Below are 23,613 nucleotides of genomic sequence, written 5' to 3'. Positions count from 1 at the left end.
CCACTAGCAGGGGTTAAAAGCGCCCCGCTAGCGGCCGAATACCTCTGCATAAATGACGGCACAGCGCAGCTAAAAATAGCGCCCCAGTGTGAATGGGGCCTAATAGATTTTTCTTCATAGGTTTACCTAAAATTTTTCAATTTGTAAAGCCAAGTAATACTTACATAGTTGGTAAGGTTGAATAAAAGACAAAAGCCCATCCAGTTCAACCTGTGTAGGTGTGTGTGAAGAAAAAATTTCCCATATTCCATTATATTGTTTTCGCCAAGATGCACGTCCAAGAGTCTTTTAAAACTATCCATACTTCCTGCCGACCCCACCGATTGTGGAAGAGAGTTCCACATCTTTACCACCCTGACCATGAAACCCCCCCCCCCCCCCTACCCAGCTTAAACCGCTTGTCATCGTGTGTCCCCGTATCCTCTTACCACTCCCTGGGACTGAAAAGTTATATTTACACGGGGATATTTGTATATCGCTATCAAATCTCTTTCTAAGCGTCACTTCTTCACCTCACAAATGCGTTTCTGGAAGAATGGTCAAACATTCCCATAGACACACTCCTAAACCTTGTGGACAGCCTTCCCAGAATAGCTGCAAAGGGTGGGCCAACTCAATATTGAACCCTACTGACCAAGACTGGGATGCCATTCAGTACATGTGCGTGTGAAGGCAGGCGTCCCAATACTTTTGGTAATATATGACACTCTGCCTGACCTGACAATAAAAGCCTGGGACGTGCCATGAAGCCAAAAACGTGCCTGGGATCAGCTATGATCACATACACACACACTGTGGGAAGTAGACCGTTCCTCACACAATCTCCAGCTTTTAGTAGGGCTTTTCCTGACATAAGGAAGTGATTTGGGTGAAATAAAAGCATTACTTACAGGATGTATGCTATGACGCCAATCGACCAGCAATCCACCGCTTTACTGTACGGCTTCTGAGCTAAAACCTCGGGAGCTGAAAGAAAAAGATGCATATGTGTGTTTAAAACCCAAATTACTAAAGCAGCCCATACACGGCTTGATTTTCTCTCGTTCAGCCCCATCGATCTATTCCCACATCCACACAAACAGCATGAATGGAGGGATCTCCACTGCCGTCCATTGTATTCAGGCAGCTGGCAGTCGTGGCTGCCTGAGTACCAGAACAGTCACTGCATCCGATGAAGTGAATGTTTAGCCGATAATCTTGCACCCAGCCCAGGTTCACACCGGGAATTGCACAGGAAAGCGTTTGTGTATTCCAGTGCAATTCACATGTAGTTCTGTGCAAATGAATGCGCTGAAATCACTGACACTGTTCTGGTGACAATTATGAAGAGATTTCCACTTTCTTGCGATGCCTCCAGGGCAGGAAGTGAAAGGAAATCTCCCGGATGAGACACAGATGGTAAAAGAAAAAAAAATGGATTTAACCCTTTCTACTGTATCCAAAACTAAAGAAAATGTCGGCTTTAGCCATACTTTAAACAAGGTACATAGGCGTGCGTACAGGGTGTGCCCAGGCACACCCTAATCACCCTGTGCAGCACAGATTCCCCCTACTGCCCTGGCTCCCATCTTTCACCCCGTAGTGCTGCCAGCTTCCCTCCTCTTCTATCGGCTGTTGCTGCTAGGATGTTTTAGGAGTGGGGAAGGGGCCAGTAAATATGTAATTTACCGGCCCCTTCCCTTTCTGAATGAACATTGTGAGTGATTGGTTGTGTGTGTTTGGGCTTTGGGGTGCACACCCTAATGCGATAGGCTGCGCACACCTATGACAAGGTGATAAGGTCTAGAGTGGACTAGAACTTTTTACACCAACGCTGCTGGGTACTCAGTGGGAGGTAAACGGCACATGCGTTGCCTTCTATTTAAAAACAGAAACAATTCACCCACAGCTTCCTCCGCAGAGTTGCCAACCGTCAGTAAATTTACAGTTTGTAAAATCCGTAATTTTTGCATCTCTCCATAAATGTCCATTATGGACATGCAGACTACACATCCATAATAGACATATGCAAAAATTACGGATTTTACAAACTGTAAATTCACTGAAAGTTGGCAACCCTGTTCCTCCGGCCGGCTGGTGGCAACGTCCCCTACGTCTCCTCCTCGGCATCACGACGGCTTTCGCAGTGCATCTCTTCCCCCCCCCTTTTAGGTGGCCAATAGGATCGCTTCTCCTCTTGGCCAATCGGGTGACTGGTCTCAGGACCCGCTTTCTGATTGGCCAGGAGGAGAATCAGAAAGACAATATTAATTTTCTATTGTCACAACTGGGTGGGCTCAGGGTGCAGGGCAGTGAAGCCTATTGGAGCCCCTGGGCTCCAATCATGTGCTTCTAAAAAAAATAAACCCTATTGGAATCCATGCATCTGGCACACTGCATGTAGATTAGGGGCTGGGCACATGGATTAGGGGGGCACAACCCCTGCACCCTGTATGGACGGGCTGCCACTGTGAGCTCTGCTGTGCAACTCCAATGTGTGTGTGATGGTATTTAAATCATAGTGCTCTCAGATGTGTTACAACCAAGAGCTCCTAAGCATGAAACGCGTCAAAACACAGTTTTAAGTGTGGATTATTGTTCAAAAGGTCTTCCTGATTTTCCTTACAACAGTGTGCAGCCAGCCATTTTTTTTTTTTTTTTAACGCTTTCACGGTTGTGAGCCGGTCCAGCGTCTTTATGAAGGCAGATAATGGGGGGGGCCCGTCTTACGAATTTTTCCCATCTGATTTTCGTATCGCGTCTATGGGCCTTTACTGGCCAGATCAGCAGATGAAAATACAAGAAATAAAGCCCAATAAAACCCAATGCAGCCATCACATCTAAGAATTGGTAAGCTGCAATATAATAAAGGTTTGCTTTTGGGTTTAACCACTTGTCAGTGGTTGTAAAGGCAATTTTTTTTTATTTTATTTTTTACCTTAATGTATTCTCTGCATTAAAGTAAAAAACTTTAAGGTGCAGCACCAAACCCTGCGCCTCCCCTAAATACTTACCTGAGCCGGTCCAGGTCCAGCCCTGTGCACAAGAGCAGAATCAATGCTCTCTCTTCCCCTTCCTCACTGGACTCAGAGCAGCAAAACCAAGCATTCCAGTGAGGAGGGAGCAGGGTTGGGACCAGTGGCGGCTGGTGCTCAAAATTTTTGGGGGGGCGCAAACGAAAAAAAAAAAAAATTGCAGCCTCACTGTGCCCATCACATGCAGCCACTGTGCCATCAATTGTCACCACTGTGCCATGCCATCAAACGCAGCCACTGTGCCATCAATTGTCACCACTGTGCCATGCCATCAAACGCAGCCACTGTGCCATCAATTGTCACCACTGTGCCATGCCATCAAACGCAGCCACTGTGCCATCAATTGTCACCACTGTGCCATGCAACACAGCAACTGTGCCATCAATTGTCACCACTGTGCCATGCCATCAAACGCAGCCACTGTGCCATCAATTGTCACCACTGTGCCATGCCATCAAACGCAGCCACTGTGCCATCAATTGTCACCACTGTGCCATGCCATCAAACGCAGCCACTGTGCCATCAATTGTCACCACTGTGCCATGCCATCAAACGCAGCCACTGTGCCATCAATTGTCACCACTGTGCCATGCCATCAAACGCAACCACTGTGCCATCAATTGTCACCACTGTGCCATGCCATCAAACGCAGCCACTGTGCCATCAATTGTCACCACTGTGCCATGCAACACAGCAACTGTGCCATCAATTGTCACCACTGTGCCATGCCATCAAACGCAGCCACTGTGCCATCAATTGTCACCACTGTGCCATACCATCAAACGCAGTCACTGTGCCATCAATTGTCACCACTGTGCCATACCATCAAACGCAGTCACTGTGCCATCAATTGTCACCACTGTGCCATACCATCAAACGCAGTCACTGTGCCATCAATTGTCACCACTGTGCCATGCCATCAAACGCAGCCACTGTGCCCCTCAACTGTTGCCACTGTGCCAATTGTCACCACTGTGCCCTTTAATTGTCACCACTGTGCCCCATGATGCCACTGTGCCCATTGTCACCACTGTGCCCCATGATGCCACTGTGCCCATTGTCACCACTGTGCCCCATGATGCCACTGTGCCCATTGTCACTCACCACTGTGCCCCATGATGCCACTGTGCCCATTGTCACCTCTGTGCCCTTTGTCACAACTGTGCCCCATGATGCCACTGTGCCAATTGTCACCTCTGTGCCCTTTGTCACCACTGTGCCCCATGATGTCACTGTGCCCCTTTCCCTGTAAAAAGCACTTACCTGAGGATTCCATGTGCTCCCTCGATGTCTTCTGCCGCTGTGGTGAAGCTTCAGCCAATCAGGTTCCCGATAACCAGAATCCGGGAACCTGATTGGCTGAAACGGCCGTTTGTCTTATACAATGAGCGCAGATTGCCTGCGCTCAGAGTATAGACAGCTGAGAGCCGGAGAAAAGCCTATCAGAGCCGCTGGCTTTGATAGGCAGTTCCCCTCAGCCAACCAGCTGCCGCTATTCGGGTAACCGGCATCCCGCATCCGGTTATCTGAATAGACCAGGCAGCGCTGGCAACCAGCAATAACATACATTTGTGCATTTATGCACGAATGTGTGTTATTTGCGAGAGGGGGTGGCGCTGCAGCGCCCTCTATAGATGGCCGCCAGAACTGCGGCTAAAATGTCAAAATGACATTTTAGCCGAATAAAAGTTCTTAAAGGGCCCATTTTTTTTTTTTTTCTGTGGGAGGGGGGGGCGGCGCCCGTGCGTCCCTATGGACGGGCCGCCACTGGTTGGGACCCAGCCACAGTGTGCGTCAATAGACTTACGCGGTGCAGCTCAGAATCTAGCGTGCACGAGTATCCCCCCCTAGCAAGCGGTTTGCTTGGGGAGTACTCAGGGAGGGAGGAGCCAGGTGGGCCAATGGGGGACCGTAGGAGGATCGGGGCAGCTCTGTGCAAAACCAATTACACAGAGCAGGCAAGTCTCACATGTTTGATCTTTTAGGAGAAATAAAATAAAAATAAATTGAGTATATGGTTAATTTTTTTTTACCTGTAATTTTTGATAAAACAATGTTATGAAAAAGTTTTTTTTTCTACTTGTATAGATGCTAATAATCCAGAAAAGGTATTGCAGTTAATTGGTAAGGCCCCCAAGCACTGGGTGCACGGAATGTAAGGACTGACATCAATGTTAAAGCCCCAGATTGTCCTTACTACCATCACCATGGGAACTTCAGACATCAGGAGAGGTTGGCCGACGCATTCCTGCTATTTATTTATAAGTAAATGGTGGAATGTTGTTGGTCACACTGAAATGGAGTTGACCAAGACTGCCAATACTGCAGCTGTAAGGTCAAGTGTTCCATGGTCAAGGCCAACCAGATGGGTAAAACTACTACCCAAAAACATATCTACCTGTATCAATTACCTGAGAAGAGAACCCAATGGTGGCACACCACTTTAGGACCATCATACTGAGCACACTGACCTACATATCCAGGTGTCCCACAGGCCGTGGACATGACACTTCCGGATCCCTCGATCTTGGACAGCCCAAAATCGCTGATCATGATTTTGGAATCTTCATCCAGACTGTAGTATAACAAATTCTCCGGCTGTATGGAGGAAAGGACACTAGAGAGTGAGGCAAGCCATTAATCAATTCAGATTATACAGTATTACGATTATGAGCAATTCCAAGAAGCAAATCACTGAACTGTCAATGCAAATCATATTCCCCGATACACAGTGGGAACATTTACAAATGACATGCAAACGATCAACATATGGAAATGAAAAAATAGTAAAATTACACCAACAATTACAATATTAACTTTCAGATAAAGGTCACACAATTGCTTCCTGTTAAAGTGAACATGTGCCTTGAGAATGCCTGACAAGTAACTGGTCAATTTTAAAGATGGGACCATAAACACTGAGTACTTGTTCCCACTGCACTCTCCCTCGTCCAATACTAGACTATTAGATGCTCCCGTGTACTCCTCATCCCCCCCCCCCCCCCCCCCGTGTACAAAGCCTTGTTTTGCATTTCCAAACTTGGGTTTGGACTACAGGAGAGTCAGGACGCCCACCAACACACAGCTCCTTTATCTGCACCGTAGAGAGCGTCCTGACTCTCCTGTAGTCCAAGGGAGGGGGCGAGCATGACACTCCACACCAGGGAGAAAGCCTCGCATTACTGTGTGGAGTTACAGACAGAAGAACAGGAAGTGAGGATTTCTCACAAGAAATAAGGACATTTAAAAGCAAAATGGAAGGATGAGGTAAGTGAAGCAGGACTGCACTAAGGTAAAGGTTTTTAGGAAAAAAAATTGTACCTTTACAACCCCTTTAACAAAGTGCGCCGCGCAAGCTCATTACTGTGCAGGCTCAGGAACGGGAGGTGCATGCTGGGTAGCCAGCTGCACAGAATACCGGAAATGCATAGGAGCAGACATCAGATGCCCACTGCCAGCATTCTAGGAGGAGAGAATAAATGACATATCTGGCAAGTACATATGTCGACAGTTTTAGAAAAAGCCAAATTTAATGCTGCAAGTCAAAAAAAATAAAAAAATAAAAAAGGCATGACAAAGATGCTTTGATTTCAGTTTGTTAGGAGACTAGCTCCTCTAATAATTTTGGGAAATCTCCCCATTTTGTGTCTATGTGGTGTATAGCAAACAGCATTTTATACAGATAGTACAAAAAAATCTGAAACAACAAGATCAAAGTCAAATGATGGTGGAGATGGCTTTCAGTTCATCTAGTTTTGCCTTCTGGTGTCTTTACACATCTAGTTTACAGCACAAGCCTTCCCTGCAATTGACGGATTTGGGGGAGACCTTGGCGGCTTCTCCTCTGCAGTGATACAAGGCATGGATACGAAATTTTGCTCTGGCACTCGTTAATTGGAACAGTGCTGGGAGCTGGGATCTCCTGTCAGACAAAGCTCATGAGAATAACTAGTCTGTCACAGCCGAGCCGTCTATATTAATGCCTCTAGGATTCACATGATTGAATGAATGATATCTCTCAGTTTCCTTCTCTCTTCTGCCGACATCAGCTAAAGCATATCCTCCCAAAAAAAAATAATAAACTATTATATTGAATAAAAAAAAAAAAAACATACATACACACATACATACACACATATACACACACACACACACACACACACACACACACACACATACATACACACACACACACACACACACTATCTCACAAAAGTGAGTACACCTCACATTTTTGTAAATATTTTATCTTTTCGTGTGACAACACTGAAGAAATGACACTTTGCTACAATGTAAAGTAGTAGGAGGAGAAAGTCACCAGCTCTCTGCTCATGGAGCTCTGAGAACCGATTGATTGGCGGCGTTTCATTGCTTGGTTCTCTATCTTTGAACCGGCAGGAGACCGATGCTACATCCAACTAGGCAAGTATGAGCCTTGGAGAAAAAAAATAAAAAATTATTAGGGTTGTGGAAAATAAAGATTAATTTCTTAATTAATTGTTAATTTTTTTTATCGATCAAAATTCTTTTGATCGGTACTAGTGGTGCAATGGATCGTAAATGATCCGTGATCCGAACGGGTCACCATATGCGGATCGGTACACCACGTGATCCGGAGCCCTGCTGCTGCCTCGGCCATAGGAAAGGCTGCGACTTCGTCCTAGCTCCCGAATTGGCGGCCATCTTGATCCACCCAGCGGCGGTCTAGGTGAGCCTAGAGTGGCGGGCCAATGTCATCACCCGGCCTCAACTGCTCGGTTTCTCTGGTAAGACTAAGCAAGGACTAATCTTCCTATACAGTGGGGGAGATGTCTGGATGGAGGAGCCGCGGTGGGACCCCAGAAGAGGACGATTGGGGCCACACTGCCGTTCGTTTTGCACAGAGGAGGCAAGTATAACATGTTTGTTTTTTTAAAACTGAACCCATACAACCCCTTTAAGGAAAAGAAAAGGCCGATCTTACCTTCAGATCTCGGTGTACAATCCCCATGTCATGCAGATACTTCACAGCATCCAGAATCTGTTTGATAAGCTGACTGGCGTCTTTTTCCGTGTAGAAGCCTTTCTCTACAATCCTGTCAAACAATTCCCCACCAGACACCCTGTAAAAAAGGCAATACCAGGTCATTCATAGCACTCCAACAGTAAAGTGGACCCATCAGATTTTTCATACGGTCATACATGCTACCCAACGTGTTACACTTCCAGGTATTAATAACCTCCAGAGATCACAGTACTTCCCCCTGACAATGCCTTCATTTGCTTTTCTCTCCAGAAGGACAGAGTCATTTTTAATCAGGCATCATCCAAGGTCTGCAATCCTGACCGGGAAGACTACCATGCAGTAGAGCATTCTGAAAGCGAGGCTTGAAGCACTCATGGAGCGCAGTGTGGAAGGGACAACGTCAATGGCAGTGCAGAGGACGGTCTATGTGGACAGCTTTACCCCGGATGCCTGCATACTTGGATATGTCTGTTTTAATCATCAACCATGTGAGTTTCTGAATGTTGTACCTTCATTAAATGTAACAATATTGCTACACTTAGAGGCGCCTCTCTTCTTTTATACTCTGTAGCTCCTGCTGGATTTTGCTTCTAATCCCCCTGTGGACATGTTATGGTTACACAACCTATCACATTGCTATAATCTTTTTATATGCACTATAAACTGAAGGACTTATAAATAAATGGTTGTGGAACGAATCATTGGAGTTTCCATCATTTCTTATGGGGAATTTTTTCTTTGATCTAAAAGTGCTTTGGATTACAAGCATGTTTCCGGAACAAATTACGCTCGCAAGCCAATGTTTTACTGTATTACATTTAAATGCTTTTTTGGTAATAACTACTGACTGCCAGCAGGGGGCATCGGTGCACCACAAAGACACATAAAACACATTTCTATAGTGTAGCGGCAAAAATGAAGGACTGAGAAAAGTGAAGTAACCCCTGGCAGCCGGGTTTCACGTCCCGATTGGCTGTCCTGGGTTACCACACATTGGGCTAGATTCAGGTAGCCCTGCGTAATTTAGTGCGGGCGTAACGTATCTCCGATACGTTACGCCGCCGTAAATTAGGGCGCAAGTTCCGTATTCATAAAGAACTTGCGCCCTAAGTTACGGCGGCGTAACGCATGTGGGCCGGCGTAAGCTCGCCTAATTCAAATGGGGATGATGTGGGCGTGTTTTATTTAAAATTAATGGTGACCCTACGTATTTTACGAGCGGCGCATGCGCTGTTCGTGAAAGAATCCCAGTGCGCATGCTCGAAATTCCGCCGCAAATCGTCATTGCTTTCGACGTGAACGTAAATTACGTCCAGCCCTATTCGCGAACGACTTACGCAAACAAACGTAAAAAATTCAAAATTCGACGCGGGAACGACGTCCATACTTAACATTGCGTACGCCTCATAATAGCAGGAGCAACCTTACGCCGAAAAAGCCAGACGTAAAAAAATAGCGCCGGGCGTACGTACATTTGTGAATCGGCGTATCTAGGTCATTTGCATATTCTACGCCGAAAACGACGGAAGCGCCACCTAGCGGCCAGCGTAAATATGCACCCTAAGATACGAAGGTGTAAGAGACTTACGCCAGTCGGATCTTAGGCTAATGTCGGCGTATCTTGCTTTCTGAATACAGAAAGAAGCTACGCCGGCGCAGATTTGAATTTACGCGGCGTATCTATATATACGCCGGCGTAAATTCTCTCTGAATCTAGCCCACTGCTTTTCATTACTGCTCTTGGGGTCTTGCAATACTTACAGTTGCATTATGAGGTAGAGGTGACTGCGGCTCTCATAGATGTCCTCCAGTGACACAATATTTGCATGTTTGACCCTTGAAGAAGAAAAAAGGATTTGTTAAATTTGTAATGCAACTAAATTTGTAATGCAACAGGTCACAGATCTTCACAGCAACAAACCTACCAGATCAAATAAGCAACAAGAATAAATTGACAGAAATGTAACATGTCCCTGTGTGAAACGGTCAGATTTGCTAATAAAATGGACCTATACTCAAATATTGGAATAGATAAATAATTTGGAAGACTAAAAGGTTTACCTTTCCAGGAGAAAATACCGAACCCAGGTTTTGTCCTGTCATGTGACTTAAAACATAGGCAATTGGTCATGTGATCCCTGCAGAAGCGTGCAATTGGAGTTTGGCCTGGATATTCCTCTTTTTATTATTAAGTCACATGGCTAAATCCTCAGACCTTATAGTGCCTGCTGTTTATTAAGACTGTGGCCCGGATTCTCGTACGAGTTACGCCGGCGTATCTCCAGATACGCCGTCGTAACACTGAGTCCGAGCCGTCGTATCTTGGCGCCTGATTCAAAGAATCAGATACGCCAAAATTTCACTAAGATACGACCAGCGTAAGTCTTACGCCGTTGTATCTTAACTGCATATTTATGCTGGCCGATAGGGGCGTGTACGCTGATTTACGCCTAGAAATATGTAAATCAGCTAGATACGCCAATTCACGAACGCCCGGCCGACGCAGTACAGATATGCCGTTTAGGTTAGGCTTTTCCCGGCGTAAAGTTAGCCCTGCTATATGAGGCGTACCAATGTCAAGTATGGACGTCGTTTCCCACGTCGAATTTTGAAAATTTTACGTCGTTTGCGTAAGTCGTTCGCGATTAGGGCTGGGCGTCATTTACGTTCACGTCAAAAGCATTGGCTTCTTGCGGGTTAATTTGGAGCATGCGCACTGGGATACTTTCACGGACGGCGCATGCGCCGTTCGTAAAAAGCGTAATTTACGTGGGGGTCACATTAAAATTACATAACACACGCCCACATCTATCACATTTGAATTAGGCGGGCTTACGCCGGCCTATTTAGGCTACGCCGCCGCAACTTTGGTTTGAGAATACGGCACTTTCCATGTCAAAGTTGCGGAGGCGTAACGTAAATAGGATACGTTACGCCTGCACAAAGATACGCGCATCTACGTGAATCTAGGCCTGTATGTTTCTTGTAAAAAATAAAAAAAAAATTCACGCACTACCCAGGTAAACTGCTCATTTTAGCCAGTGGGAGAGGAGAAGCTGTATACTCGATCCTCTGCTCCACCAGCAAACGGCGCTCCCCCACAATCTGGCAGTGGACTGTCCCCGACGTCCTCACATCCAGAGCATGTCTATGGGCATAATGATATCAGGAACCGGAGCAACAGGGAGCGGTTTTGTTTGGGAAGGATTGGAGGACTTTGAAGGTAGATCTTGGTTCTCCAGTCTCCTAGACCAGTGATGGTGAACCTTGGCACCCCAGATGTTTTGGAACACACAATCTGGTGCAGCTGTATATTAACCAATCAGCTTCCAGGTTTTAGCCACCGTTCACACCAGTCCGATTAGACATGTCAAAGCGCATTCCAAATAAGAGCCTAGTGCCGGCAGCGCCCGAATCGGTGCCAACTTTGCGGCATCGCACCGATTCCCAAAAGTAATTCCTGTACTACTTTTGGCAACGTCGGGGGGGTTCAATTTCAATAGACATCTGTGAATGAACCTGCACAGATGTCTCTCAAATTGGCCCCGAAGTCAGACTGAAATGCCAGTTCAGAATCATGCCAGTTTAGCTGAACTGGCACGATTTCAAACAGACATTCAGTGTGAACCTGGGCTCATTGTCAAAGCTTAATTGAACAAGCTGAGGTTAGAAGCAGATTGGTTACACTATGCACAGCTGCAGCAGCTTTAGTAAATATCCCCCTATGTGTTTAGGCAGCAGTGCCATATACTCATTTATTAACCGCTATGTCTTGGGGTACTATACTGGTACTGGACCATTAGCCCTGGTGCACGGGGCTCCATCGTTTAGCTGCGGGCAGAGGGCACAGGTATCCTTTTCAGCTTCGCTCCTGGTAACCTGTCAAACTATAGAAGAAGCTGCCAGCTGTTGCGGCTTGATGTGCACTTGGCAGTACCAACATCTAAAGTGGTTATAAAGCCTAAACATTTTTTTATTTTAATCCATTCCTTGCATAAAGGGAAAAAATGCTTAGGTAGTATCCCCGATCACCTCCATATACTTACCTGAGCCCTCATTCAATCCAGTGCTGTGCCTGTTTGCCGCAGCTCCCCCCCCCCCCTCTTACTTTCTGGTATTGCAGGCCATTGGCTCCCACTGCTGTACATCAAAGCCAGTGACAAGGGAGCGGGGTTAAGCCCCACTGTCTGTATATATAGATGCAGGCAGCGCGGTGCGGGAGTGAGCCCGCACAGGTGCCCCCCACAGGATGTGGCTTTCTGTGGGGGCACTTGACAGAAGAGTAGCCAGAAGTTCTGGTGAGGTACCCAAGAAGAGCAGTTTCGGGGGCCACTCTGTGCAATTCCAGTGCACAGAGCAGTATAAAACCTTTATTTTGCATTTACAATTACTTTAAAGCGGTTGTAAAGTTATTTTTCTTAACTTTTACCTACAGGTAAGCCTATAATAAAACAATAAGGCTTACCTGTAGGTAAAAAAAAAAAATATATCTCCTAAACCTTTATGGTTTAGGGCAGGGATATGCAATTAGCGGACCTCCAGCTGTTGCAAAACTACAACTCCCATCATGCCTCTGCCTTTGGGTGTCATTCTTGTGGCTGTCAGAGTCTTGCAATGCCTCATGGGACTTGTAGTTCTGCAACAGCTGGAGGTCCGCTAATTGCATATCCCCGGTTTAGGAGATATTCCCCTCGCAATGAGCGGCGCATGCGCACAGGGGATTTTCGGAAAGAAGTCTCCCGCGTGCATGCACGGGAGTGACGACATCACGGCTCCAGCCACTCACAGCGCTGGAGACGCGATACCCGGAAGACACGCCTAGGCGAAATGTCAGCTGCCTCGGCGTGGACCGGGAGGGACACCGATGCCTCTTTCTAAGGTAATTATTTCATAATGAGCTAGTATGCGGTGCATACTAGCTCATTAGGCCTTTTCCCTCACAGGTGTAAAATAAAAAAAGTCAGTGGGTTTACTACTGCTTTAAGGCAGTATGTGCCCAGGGACAAATGCCTGCAATGCAGAGTTCTGCCCAGGGTCAGGGTTTGAGCTCTCCAATCAGCAGGGAAGCATGAGCTTTACTTATTTAAGAGCTACAGATCTGACTCACCAGGGAGGCATGGTAGACCTCTGCAGAGAGACCACTGCTTCCACACAGAGGGCAAGTATCCTCCACAGCAAGCTGGCAGGCTACAGGATTAAAACGAGTAAAACAATTAGACTTTGCAAACTTTGTTCTGATGGGCCTGGAATGTATTTAGCAGCTTTAAACTAAATGTCCAATTGGGCTCTAAACAAAGTTAAAGGAGTTAATGCCCGAGGGCGATCCTGTCTGTACAGAGGACTTTTTGTGGTACACAGGTAAGCTGAGTGTAGAAGACGTGAGGACTGAATGGAGCAGAGGATTCTGGGAGGTGAGCCATTATCAACAGATAAGCGACTGTTCTCCGCAAATGTCTCAACAATGAAAGGCACTCTTGTGCAATGCCGCAGCTTCCCTAACAAAAGCCCCTGCATGTCTGAGTCATGCAGCTACACGCAAGCTTTTCTCTGTAGCCCACGCACAAGAAAAGTTATACATACATACAAATATATATATATATATATATTTGGAGCTCCTGAAAGGCTTCAAGGAAAAAAATAAATATAAAATACATAACAGTGGGGGAGCTACAAAGACTAAAGAGTCCGGGTTAAAGCTACATAGGCAGCGGGGTCCTGGCTAGTGGGAGGACAGTGCAGGCAGCTGCAACAAGTTCCCATCTGTGGGGGCGTACTAAAAATTCTATTACATGGCTACGGAATTCTGCCCCATTCATTCTTCTACCTATACAACGGGTTGTGTATTCCCTCCCACAGCAAAAGCTCCAACGTGAACATAGAAAGCGTACCTGGAGGTGAACAACAAACAATGTTGGAGGGAGGAGATTGGGAAAGGTACAGGCTGTGCTGGGGATGATTATTGTATTGGGTTATTGTTTAAAAATAAGGGAAAGTACATGTACCTCCATGAAGAAAAAAAAAAAAAAAAAAAATAATAATTTCAGAACTTTTTCCACCTTTTAACACTTCAATACCGGCCATTTTCACCCCCTTCCTGCCCAGACCAATTTTTAGTTTTCAGCGCCATTATGCAACACTATACCCAAATTAAATCTTTGTTACACACACACACCCCCACATGGAGCTATCGTTTTGTGTGTGTGTGTTTTGTGTGTGTGTGTTTTGTGTGTGTGTGTTTTGTGTGTGTGTGTTTTGTGTGTGTGTGTTTTGTGTGTGTGTGTTTTGTGTGTGTGTGTGTGTTTTGTGTGTGTGTGTTTGTTTTTTGTTTTTTTAATTGTCCTTTTTTGTTTATAGCGCAAAAAAAAACGCAACCACCAAACACACAAAACACACACTATTTATCACTTTTTGATTTAATAAATATCACTTTTTTTTTTAAACAATTTTTTCCTCAGGTTTAGGCCGATATGTATTGTACATTTTTTTTTTTAACCAAAAATATCACAGTAAGCATATATTGGATTGGTTTGCGCAAAAGCTATAGCGTCTACAAAAAATGGGCTAGATTTATGGCATTTTTTTTTTAATTTTTGGAAATTAAAGATTAATTCCTTGATTAATCGTTACTTTTGATCGATCAAAATTCTTTTGATTGATACTTGTGGTGCAACTGATCGTAAATGATCCGCGATCTGAACGGGTCACCATATGCCGATCGGCACACCACGTGATCCGCTGCTGCTCTCATCAATACCAGGTCATTGATATGGATTTAAAGTGGGAGTTCACCCAACAAAGTTTTTTTTTTTTCTTTTCCCCTTAGATGGATGCTCGTTTTGTCTAGGGGAATTGGCTAGTTGTTTTAAAATATGAGCCGTACTTACCGTTTTCGAGATGCATCCTCTCCGTCGCTTCCGGGTATGGGTCTTCGGGAGCGGGCGTTCCTTCTTGATTGACAGGCTTCCGACGGTCGCATCCATCGCGTCACTAGTAGCCGGAAGAAGCCGAACGTCGGTGCGGCTCTATACTGCGCCTGCGCACCGACGTTAGGCTTCTTTCGGAAAATCGTGACGCGATGGATGCGACCGTCGGAAGCCTCTCGGAAGACTGTCAATCAAAATAGGAACGCCCAGTCCCGCAGCCCATACCCGGAAGCGACGGAGAAGATGCATCTCGTAAACGGTAAGTACAGCTCATATTTTAAAACTAGCCGATTCCCCTAGACAAAACAAGCATCCATCTAGGGGGAAAAAGTGTTATGTACGGGTGAACCTCCGCTTTAAAATAACAGTAAAGGAAAACCTGAACACACGGCCCATTGGCGGTACTTAAAGACTGGAGGTTGAGAACCACTACCCTACTGAACCAGATTTCCTTTTACAGAGGGGTTTTCTTTCATCTCTGTAAAAACTGTATAGATATAAAGTAAACAACATTTGGGTAACGAAAAAATTTAAATAAAAGAAAGATAAAGAAAATTAAAAAAAATACACCCTGTGCACTAGGACAGCACACATGAGAGGACAATGGCAGATGACAAGCTAAGAGGTAGGGAAAGGCCAATCCCTCTAAATCCCCAAAGACTACATAGATCAGTGCATTAGAGGGAATCGGACTCCTTTGGGCCATTACCGCTGCTTTGGCAAATGAGGGATTTCTTAATCACGCTCAGGTTTAGACAAGAGAAATACAGAGAGATTCCGGAGCGGATAACGGAATGGATGGGATCCGGGAAGGGAGGGAGCGGAGGGGAGATTACAGGCTGCTTTACGAAAAAGATGTTGCACAGATGTCACTGCTATTCTTAGCATTGAGGATCTGACAATTCTGGCTTTCTCTGGGTATTTTTTTGCGTTGGCTCTAGATAAGATGCTTGCCTGGTGACCTGAAAATTATATATCCTACATCTAAGCAAGCGATACATATACCCCAGGGGGTACTTCTGCATAATATAAATTTAACACTACACAGCTTTATATAATATGATATATTATTAAATAATCATTTTAAAAAATAATAATAAATAATCTCTCTATCTCTCTTATTTCACACACTTAGCAGCCACCTAAATACACTTTGCCAGTACCAGGTTGGACCTCCTTTTGCCTTCAGAACCGCTTTAATTCTCCATGGTATAGATTCAACAAGGTGTTGGAAACATTCTTCAGATTATTATACAGAATTTATATAGCGGCAACAGTTTACGCAGCGCTTTACAATCTAAAAAAGTGAGACAATATTGTTATAAAACAATAAAATACAAGAGGCCTAAGAGGGCCCCTGCTCAGAAGAGTTTACAATCTAATAGGGTGGGGAAGGTGGTACAAAAGGTTGCAACTGTGGGGAATGAGCTGGTAAAAGATTAGTTGGAGACGCGATAGACTTCCCTGAAGAGATGAGTTTTCAGAGATTGCCTGAAGGTAGCAAGAGTAGGGGATAGCCGGACAGGTTGAGGTAGCAAGTTCCAGAGGATAGGAGAGGCTCTGGAGAAATCCTGGAGACGAGCATTGGAGGAGACGAGGGAGCTTGAGAGTAGGAGGTCTTGAGAAGAGCGGAGAGGACAGTTCGGGTGATATTTGGAGACAAGACTGGTGATAAAGCTGGGGGCAGAGTTGTGGATGGCTTTGTATGTTGTGGTTAGTATTTTGCATTTAATTCGCTGGGCGAAAAACGGGCACTTTTTTCCTGCCCGTAAATGTCCGTAGTAGCGGGAATGTGCGAGGAAAAATTGCCGAGATCGGTCCGGCTTGGAACGGCGAATGCGCTGTTCCGGAGCTAGCCGAGCATATCCTGCATTCGGCCAGTGGGGGGCAGATTTCACAGAGGCTGTGCAGCGCCGGGTGATGCATTACCACATCCCGCCAGATTTTTGAATCTGTAAGCAACCAGGACTCGAAGGCCGAGCAGCACGCAGTGGCGGTGGAATGGAGGAGCCCTGCATCAAGGTAATCCAGAGTCCAAGGGGGAGTCGGGGACGGATGGAGTGACAGACAGCCCAGCCGACAGTGACAGCAGGTGATGGTGGCAGGCCGCAGGGGGTGATGGTGGCAGGCCGCAGGGGGTGATGGTGGCAATTGGAGACACCGCAGAGGTGGATGAAGGCAGGGTGTGATTGGACTAAATAATTTGCCCTGGTTATAACGAAAAATAACAAAAATATATATATTTTTTTACCTTAATACCTGCCTTAAGGGCCGGTTCACACTACTGCGACTTTAATATCGCACAATTCCACGGCCGCGATTTCAGCGAATTCCAGTAGTATATAGAGCTGAATTTGCATCGCACAAGGACCAAACTTGCTCAGGACCCTTTAATAGCAGCTTAGATTCGCAACGCATTGATGTGAACGGCACTCATAGAAAACCATGTTAATAAAATGACTTGCGAATTTGAGCAATTGCAACGGATCAAATTCGCAATAGAATTCGCAGCAGTGTGAACCGGCCCTAAATGACATTGTCATTTGCCTAGCGTACTCGTTTGTAGCCTAAATACTGAAATTTGCACCTAAAAAATGTAATTTTTTAACTTCTGTGAAATGCCAGTAAAAACTCGGCTGCGCCAATAAATTTCGGATGTCGTGCCAGTAAATTTCAATCTGGTAGGTTGGCAACACTGCTCTGGAGAGGCAGGCCAATGAGAAGGGAGTTGCAATAGTCACTGCGAGAGCTGACAAGGGAGGGAATAAGGAGTTTGGAGGTTTCATTTGTTAGAAAGGAGCGAATTTTAGAGATGTTACGGAGGTGAATTCTACAAACTTTTGATGATTGGATTTGAGGCTGAAATGACAACTCAGTCTAGGATTACACCAAGTACCCTGGCGTGAGGGGAGGGACTGATGGTTGCATTGCCGATTTTGATGGAAAAGTCATGGAGGGGGGGACATGGGCGGGAGAGAATATTAGGAACTCAGTTTTAGAGAGATTTAGTTTAAGTGGCGAGACATCCATGCCGAGATGTCAGTAAGTTAGTAATGCGAGAGGAGACTGAAGGAGTGAGGTGAGGAGTAGACATAGATTTGGTCCATATTAACCACTAGCCGACCAGCCACCGTCATTATACGGCGGCAGGTCGGCTCTCCTGGGCGAAAGCCCGTAGCTATACGTCCTATCGTATAGCCGCCACTAGGGGGCGCGTGCGCGCCCCCCGCTCGCCCCCGACTCCCGTGCGTGTGCCCGGCGGGCGCGATCGCCGCCGGGCACACACGATCGCTCGTTACAGAGCGGGGACCGGGAGCTGTGTGTGTAAACACACAGCTCCCGGTCCTGTCAGCGGGGGAAATGCTGATTTTCTGTTCATACAATGTATGAACAGAAGATCAGTGTTTCCCCTAGTGAGGCCACCCCCCCCCTACAGTTAGAACACACCCAGGCATACTTAACCCCTTCCCCGCCCCCTAGTGTTAACCCCTTCACTGCCAGTGGCATTTTTATAGTAATCTAATGCATTTTTATAGCACTGATCGCTATAAAAATGCCAATGGTCCCAAAAATTTGTCAAAAGTGTCCGAAGTGTCCGCCATAATGTCGCAGTAACGAAAAAAAATCGCTGATCGCCGCCATTACTAGTAAAAAAAATATATTAATAAAAATGCCATAAAAATACCCCCTATTTTGTAAACGCTATAACTTTTGCGCAAACCAATCAATAAACGCTTATTGCGATTTTTTTTACGAAAAATATGTAGAAGAATACGTATCGGCCTAAACTAAGGAAAAAAATAATTTTTTTATATATTTTTGGGGGATATTTATTACAGCAAAATGTAAAAAATATTATTTTTTTTTCAAAATTGTCGCTCTATTTTTGTTTATGGCGCAAAAAATAAAAACCGCAGAGGTGATCAAATACCACCAAAAGAAAGCTCTATTTGTGGGAAAAAAAGGACGCCAATTTTGTTTGGGAGCCACGTCGCACGACCGCGCAATTGTCAGTTAAAGCGTCGCAGTCCCGAATCGCAAAAAGTGCTCTGGTCTTTGACCAGCAATATGGTCCGGGGGGTAAGTAGTTAACATGATAGCATCACGCAGTTGATGCAGATTTGTCGGCTGCACATCCATGATGCGACTCTCCCATTCTACCACATCCCAAAGGTGCTCTATTGGATAGAGATCTGGTGACTGGGAGGCCATTGGACCTCATTGTCATGTTCAAGAAACCAGTGGTGAGATGATTGGAGGTTTTTAACATGGTGCATTATCCTGCTGGAAGGAGCCATCAGAAGATGGGGACACTGTAGTCATAAAGGGATGGACATGGTCATCAATACTCAGGTAGGCCGTGGTGTTTAAACAATGCTCAATTGGGTTCCAAAATGTGCCAAGAAAATACCCCCCACATCATTACACCACCAGCAACATTAACTGTTACAAGGCAGGATGGATCCATGCTTATACCAAATTCTGACCCTACCATCTGAATCCTAAAACTGAAATAGAGACTCGGAGGAGGCAACATTTTTCCAATAGTTTATTGTCCAATTTTGGTGAGCCTTTGTGAACTGTAGCCTCAGTTTCCTGTTCTTGGCTGACAGGAGTGGCAGCCGGTGTGGTCCGGCAATGAAGGAGTGGAGCTTTACAGCCTGAAGTGACCCGTTATATCCAATGGCAGTACAGATCACACAGGGTTCACAGGATTGCCATGGAAACCCGACTGTGTCGAAGGAGGATTTATTTCATTATTTGATCCCGCGGCTTTATACACTGTCCATAAAGTACAGGCCTGACGAGCCTCTCCCACCCAACAGCTCAATATACAATTAAGACAAATACAGAGACTGTTGTGCCTGCTGAAAGATTTGCATTGTATGCAAACACCCTTTGCTGTGCTATGTGTGAAAACGCATTTCAGAGCCCCCAGTACTGCAGACTCGCCTTTGACAGATTTGGATTGCTGGCAAAGACCGCTGCACACATTTTATATACATATTAGATTCAGGACTGAAATATATATATATATATATATATATATATATATATATATATATATATATATATACTCAAAGCATCAGCTGAAAAACTGCCTAGTTTGTATTTTATGTTTGCATTTTTTTTTTTTTGCTTTTTGTAGTTGGCCATCTTCTGACTGCAAGTGGTGGATAAATACAATGTATAAAATGATTCCATTTGAAAAGAAAAAATATTATAATATATATATATATATATATATATATATATATATATATATATATATATATATATATATATATATATATATATATATATATATATATATATTTTCAAATGGAATCATTTGAAACATGAAATCCAGGGAGATCAGATTACACATACAACAAAATGATGCCAAGGAGAGATGCATTCCCTGCCTTTCACATTGCAAAGAAGCCAATTACTTGGCTTAGATGCCAACAATTAGAAAGGCAGTGCTGGGCTTGCTCATTAGAAAGTACAGCATGCATATAAAAAAAAAGTGCCAGTGGGAGATCCTTGTATTAAGTGTCCCTCTCTCTCAACCAGGGTGCCCGGAGCACATCAAATTTGCCCTAGATCAGCATCATTAATTGCCGTGGCGAAGGCAGGCTGGTTGCCAGCATCATAACCACCAATGATGCTCCAAGGCCAGGATGTACATCATTCCTTGCTATGGGGATGATGGCCTGCTTGAACACACCACAGCAACACACGGCTGACCCAGTAAAAAATGTATTTAGAGCCCCCTCAGCATTCAGGCTCCTCCAGACCACCTCCAGCTTCCGCCCTCTGCCACGCTCCTTAAAGTGTTACTAAACCCACAACAGGAAAATCAGTCTGTATATGCAGTAAAGCATGCTTGTTATACTCACTGTGGAACCTAAGGGGTTAATCCTCCACATTGTGTAAAAAGGCTGTTTGGATTTTGGTTTTCTCCAATCCCCCCCTCTTCTTCCACTGGCCCCAATCCCTCTGCTGATAGTACAAAGCCTTGGGGACAGTTCACATGCTCAGTTTGGTGCCTTTTGCAAAAGTTTTTTTTTTGGGGAGGGTGCATGTGATCAGCACAGGGCCAATAAGCACTGTCCAGACAAAGTCAGGGGTCATGCATTCTCATTGGAGAGTCAGAGAAGGAAAACTCCTCCAAGCTTTAACCAGTGCTCGGCCAGAAACTGATAAAAGTAATAAGACGGCTATATACTGCTGATGAAAAAATTTATTTAGCAGTTTATATTTACTAAATTAATTGAATTTCCATGTTCTGTGTACTGTGGGAGACCAGATTATAGCGAATGCAAGGTTCTGGGTTTAGTAACACTTTAAAGTTATCATCATATGCAATGGAAAGTGGCGAAGGACGGCTGGACGGCCGCACACCAAAGAACTCTTGAGTTGTCTTTATTGAAGGAACATGAGCAAACACCGCAAATACACAGCAGAAATCAAAAACAGCCGACGCGTTTCACACTTAGTTAGTGCTTATTCATGGCCATGAATAAGCACCAAGTGTGAAACGCGTCGGCTGTTTTTGATTTCTGCTGTGTATTTGCGGTGTTTGCTCATGTTCCTTCAATAAAGACAACTCAAGAGTTCTTTGGTGTGCGGCCGTCCAGCCGTCCTTTGCCACTTTCCATTGCCTAGTGCATTGCCAGCACCCACATCCACCTGGACTTATCCACAATTGCACTTGGGATTTCCATGGAGCGGTGAACCCCACCTCGCTCTATCATATACAGTTCAGGGCTTTTAACCCTGCACTGTACGTGGAGGCTGGAGTGTGGCAGGAGTAGCTCAGAGCAGAGGCGTACTGCTGATTGCACAGATTGAGGAAGCCTGCTGGAGCGGGAATTAAGGCATTACCACCGATTCTAGCACCCCTAGACTAAATAAGCAGTTAAGCCTTGCAGTGTGGGGCCCACTGCAAGTTATATTTTGCCCAATTCCCGGAGTCGGACATGACCTGCACAGGCAGTGCACCATTTCCAGCAAGGGCCCCACCACACCAACCTGCATAATGAGCCAATGCCCCCATCCACACACTTGATGTGGATGAGGGAATGCCTTCTGCTGAGCCTTTGTATTCTGACAGAGGGGAAGCTTTCCCCGCCGTCAGAAGGCACTGATCCGTGCTGCCAGCTATAGCCGACCGCATTGAACAATTTGGGAAAGCTGACAGGTGGTTGTACAAGAGTCGATCAGAATTGGTAGATCGACTTCTGTATATCCAGCCTGCACATACATGGATTAAAATTTGGCCAGTCCCTGCTTAATTCATGACTGGCTTTATCACATAACATCCTATAGGTGTACAATGTTCAGTTGTTATTACTGGTGCGGGTGTGACGCGGGGGAGTGGATGGCGCACATTTTGCGCTGACCGCCTGACACCAACACCACCTGCGAATTGGGCCTAGCGGAAACCTCGCTGTGCCCATGTTTTTTTATAGGCGTGGGCACCCGCCGGAGATATCTGTACCTGTAGATGACAGTATGTTTATTTTACTGTTATAGTCCATGTGGACGCGCCTTTTGTTGTGACTAAATAAAGAATTTTGTAAAAAATTTCACGACTGGCTGGCTTGAGCTTGCCGATACCCACATTGGGAAAAGGAGCATCAGGAGAAAGTATTGTGCCGTTCTGTGCATGTAATGAGCAGTTATGGCTGCGTACCCCCCACATGCATGTATAAAATTACATAGAAACAAGTCTACAAGCAGTCGATAATGAGTTCCGTTTAATGTAAATAATCTTATCTGTGCTTTTAAGACACAAGACTATAGTCTGCCTTTAGGAAAGGAGCAAAGAGCAGTTGTCTTCTCCATCCACCAGAAGCACTGCAGGGTATGATTAGGAGATGCCAGAAGCCTTGCAGGGACCTGTGAGCTATATGTAGGACTCAGACTACAGATCTTGTCATGTTAAGATCTAATAGCCTGCTCACCCATAGTGACCCCGGATGTTCTGACAGGAGCCGGTTTATCTTGCAGTAAAATAACAGCTTTAAGTTCAAAGCCGAGACAAGAGAAAAAGAAGGAGCGCGCACTTACTTCCTCAACACCTCAATCTCGTTTTCAATGCTGGTCTCTTTCCCTTCTAGAGCTTTTTTGGGGATGCATTTTATTGCTACCAGCTTCTGTGTTTTCTTCTCCTCCGCAAGGACCACTTCCGAAAAAGCCCCTCTGTAAATAAAAAGATTAAAAAAACATGACTATAGATAACTAAAGCAGGACATCCTTTACCACACAGTTATCTATAACAAAAAGATACCATTTACTTATGTTCTTAAAGCTCAACTTCAGGAAACGCCAAACACACAGATGACATACATAGAGAACAACCGTTATCTGGCAAAGGATTTTTACCGTTGCCCATCCAGCCCTGAGGTCTACACAGCTCTGTCACACATTATATTCTTGTCTGGCACCGCCAGAGACCTGACTTTTTACTGTTGCAGAAAAGAACACTTAAAGCGGAGTTCCACCCTAAAATGGAACCTCCGCTCTTCGGCTTCCACCTCCCCCTCCAGTGCCACAATTGGCACCTTTCAGAGGGGAGGGGGGTGCAGATACCTGTCTAAGACAGGTATTTGCACCCACTTTCGGGCATAGACTCTGCGGGGACCTGCGGGCAGTACATCAGTTCCCTATTGCGGCCTTACGC

The 23,613-nt window shown here is 45.3% G+C and overlaps 1 protein-coding gene across 1 annotated transcript in view; it reads right to left on the bottom strand.

Moving 5' to 3' along the window:
- CAMK1 (calcium/calmodulin dependent protein kinase I) overlaps nucleotides 1–23,613 on the bottom strand; it is a 142,105-nt gene that overhangs the window by 24,117 nt on the left and 94,375 nt on the right. Inside the window, exons 3-7 of the mRNA XM_040359030.1 lie at nucleotides 23,001–23,132; nucleotides 9,781–9,855; nucleotides 7,978–8,116; nucleotides 5,486–5,612; nucleotides 891–966 (exon numbers count right to left, since the gene is read on the bottom strand). Of these exons, the coding sequence (XP_040214964.1) occupies nucleotides 891–966; nucleotides 5,486–5,612; nucleotides 7,978–8,116; nucleotides 9,781–9,855; nucleotides 23,001–23,132 (549 nt within the window). The remainder of the gene's footprint in view (nucleotides 1–890; nucleotides 967–5,485; nucleotides 5,613–7,977; nucleotides 8,117–9,780; nucleotides 9,856–23,000; nucleotides 23,133–23,613) is intronic.

The sequence above is a fragment of the Rana temporaria genome, chromosome 7 (genome assembly GCF_905171775.1).
Source record: "Rana temporaria chromosome 7, aRanTem1.1, whole genome shotgun sequence".
Lineage (NCBI taxonomy): Eukaryota > Metazoa > Chordata > Amphibia > Anura > Ranidae > Rana > Rana temporaria.
Note: the sequence above shows the minus strand (reverse complement) of the source record. Positions and strands in the feature narration are given on the sequence as shown.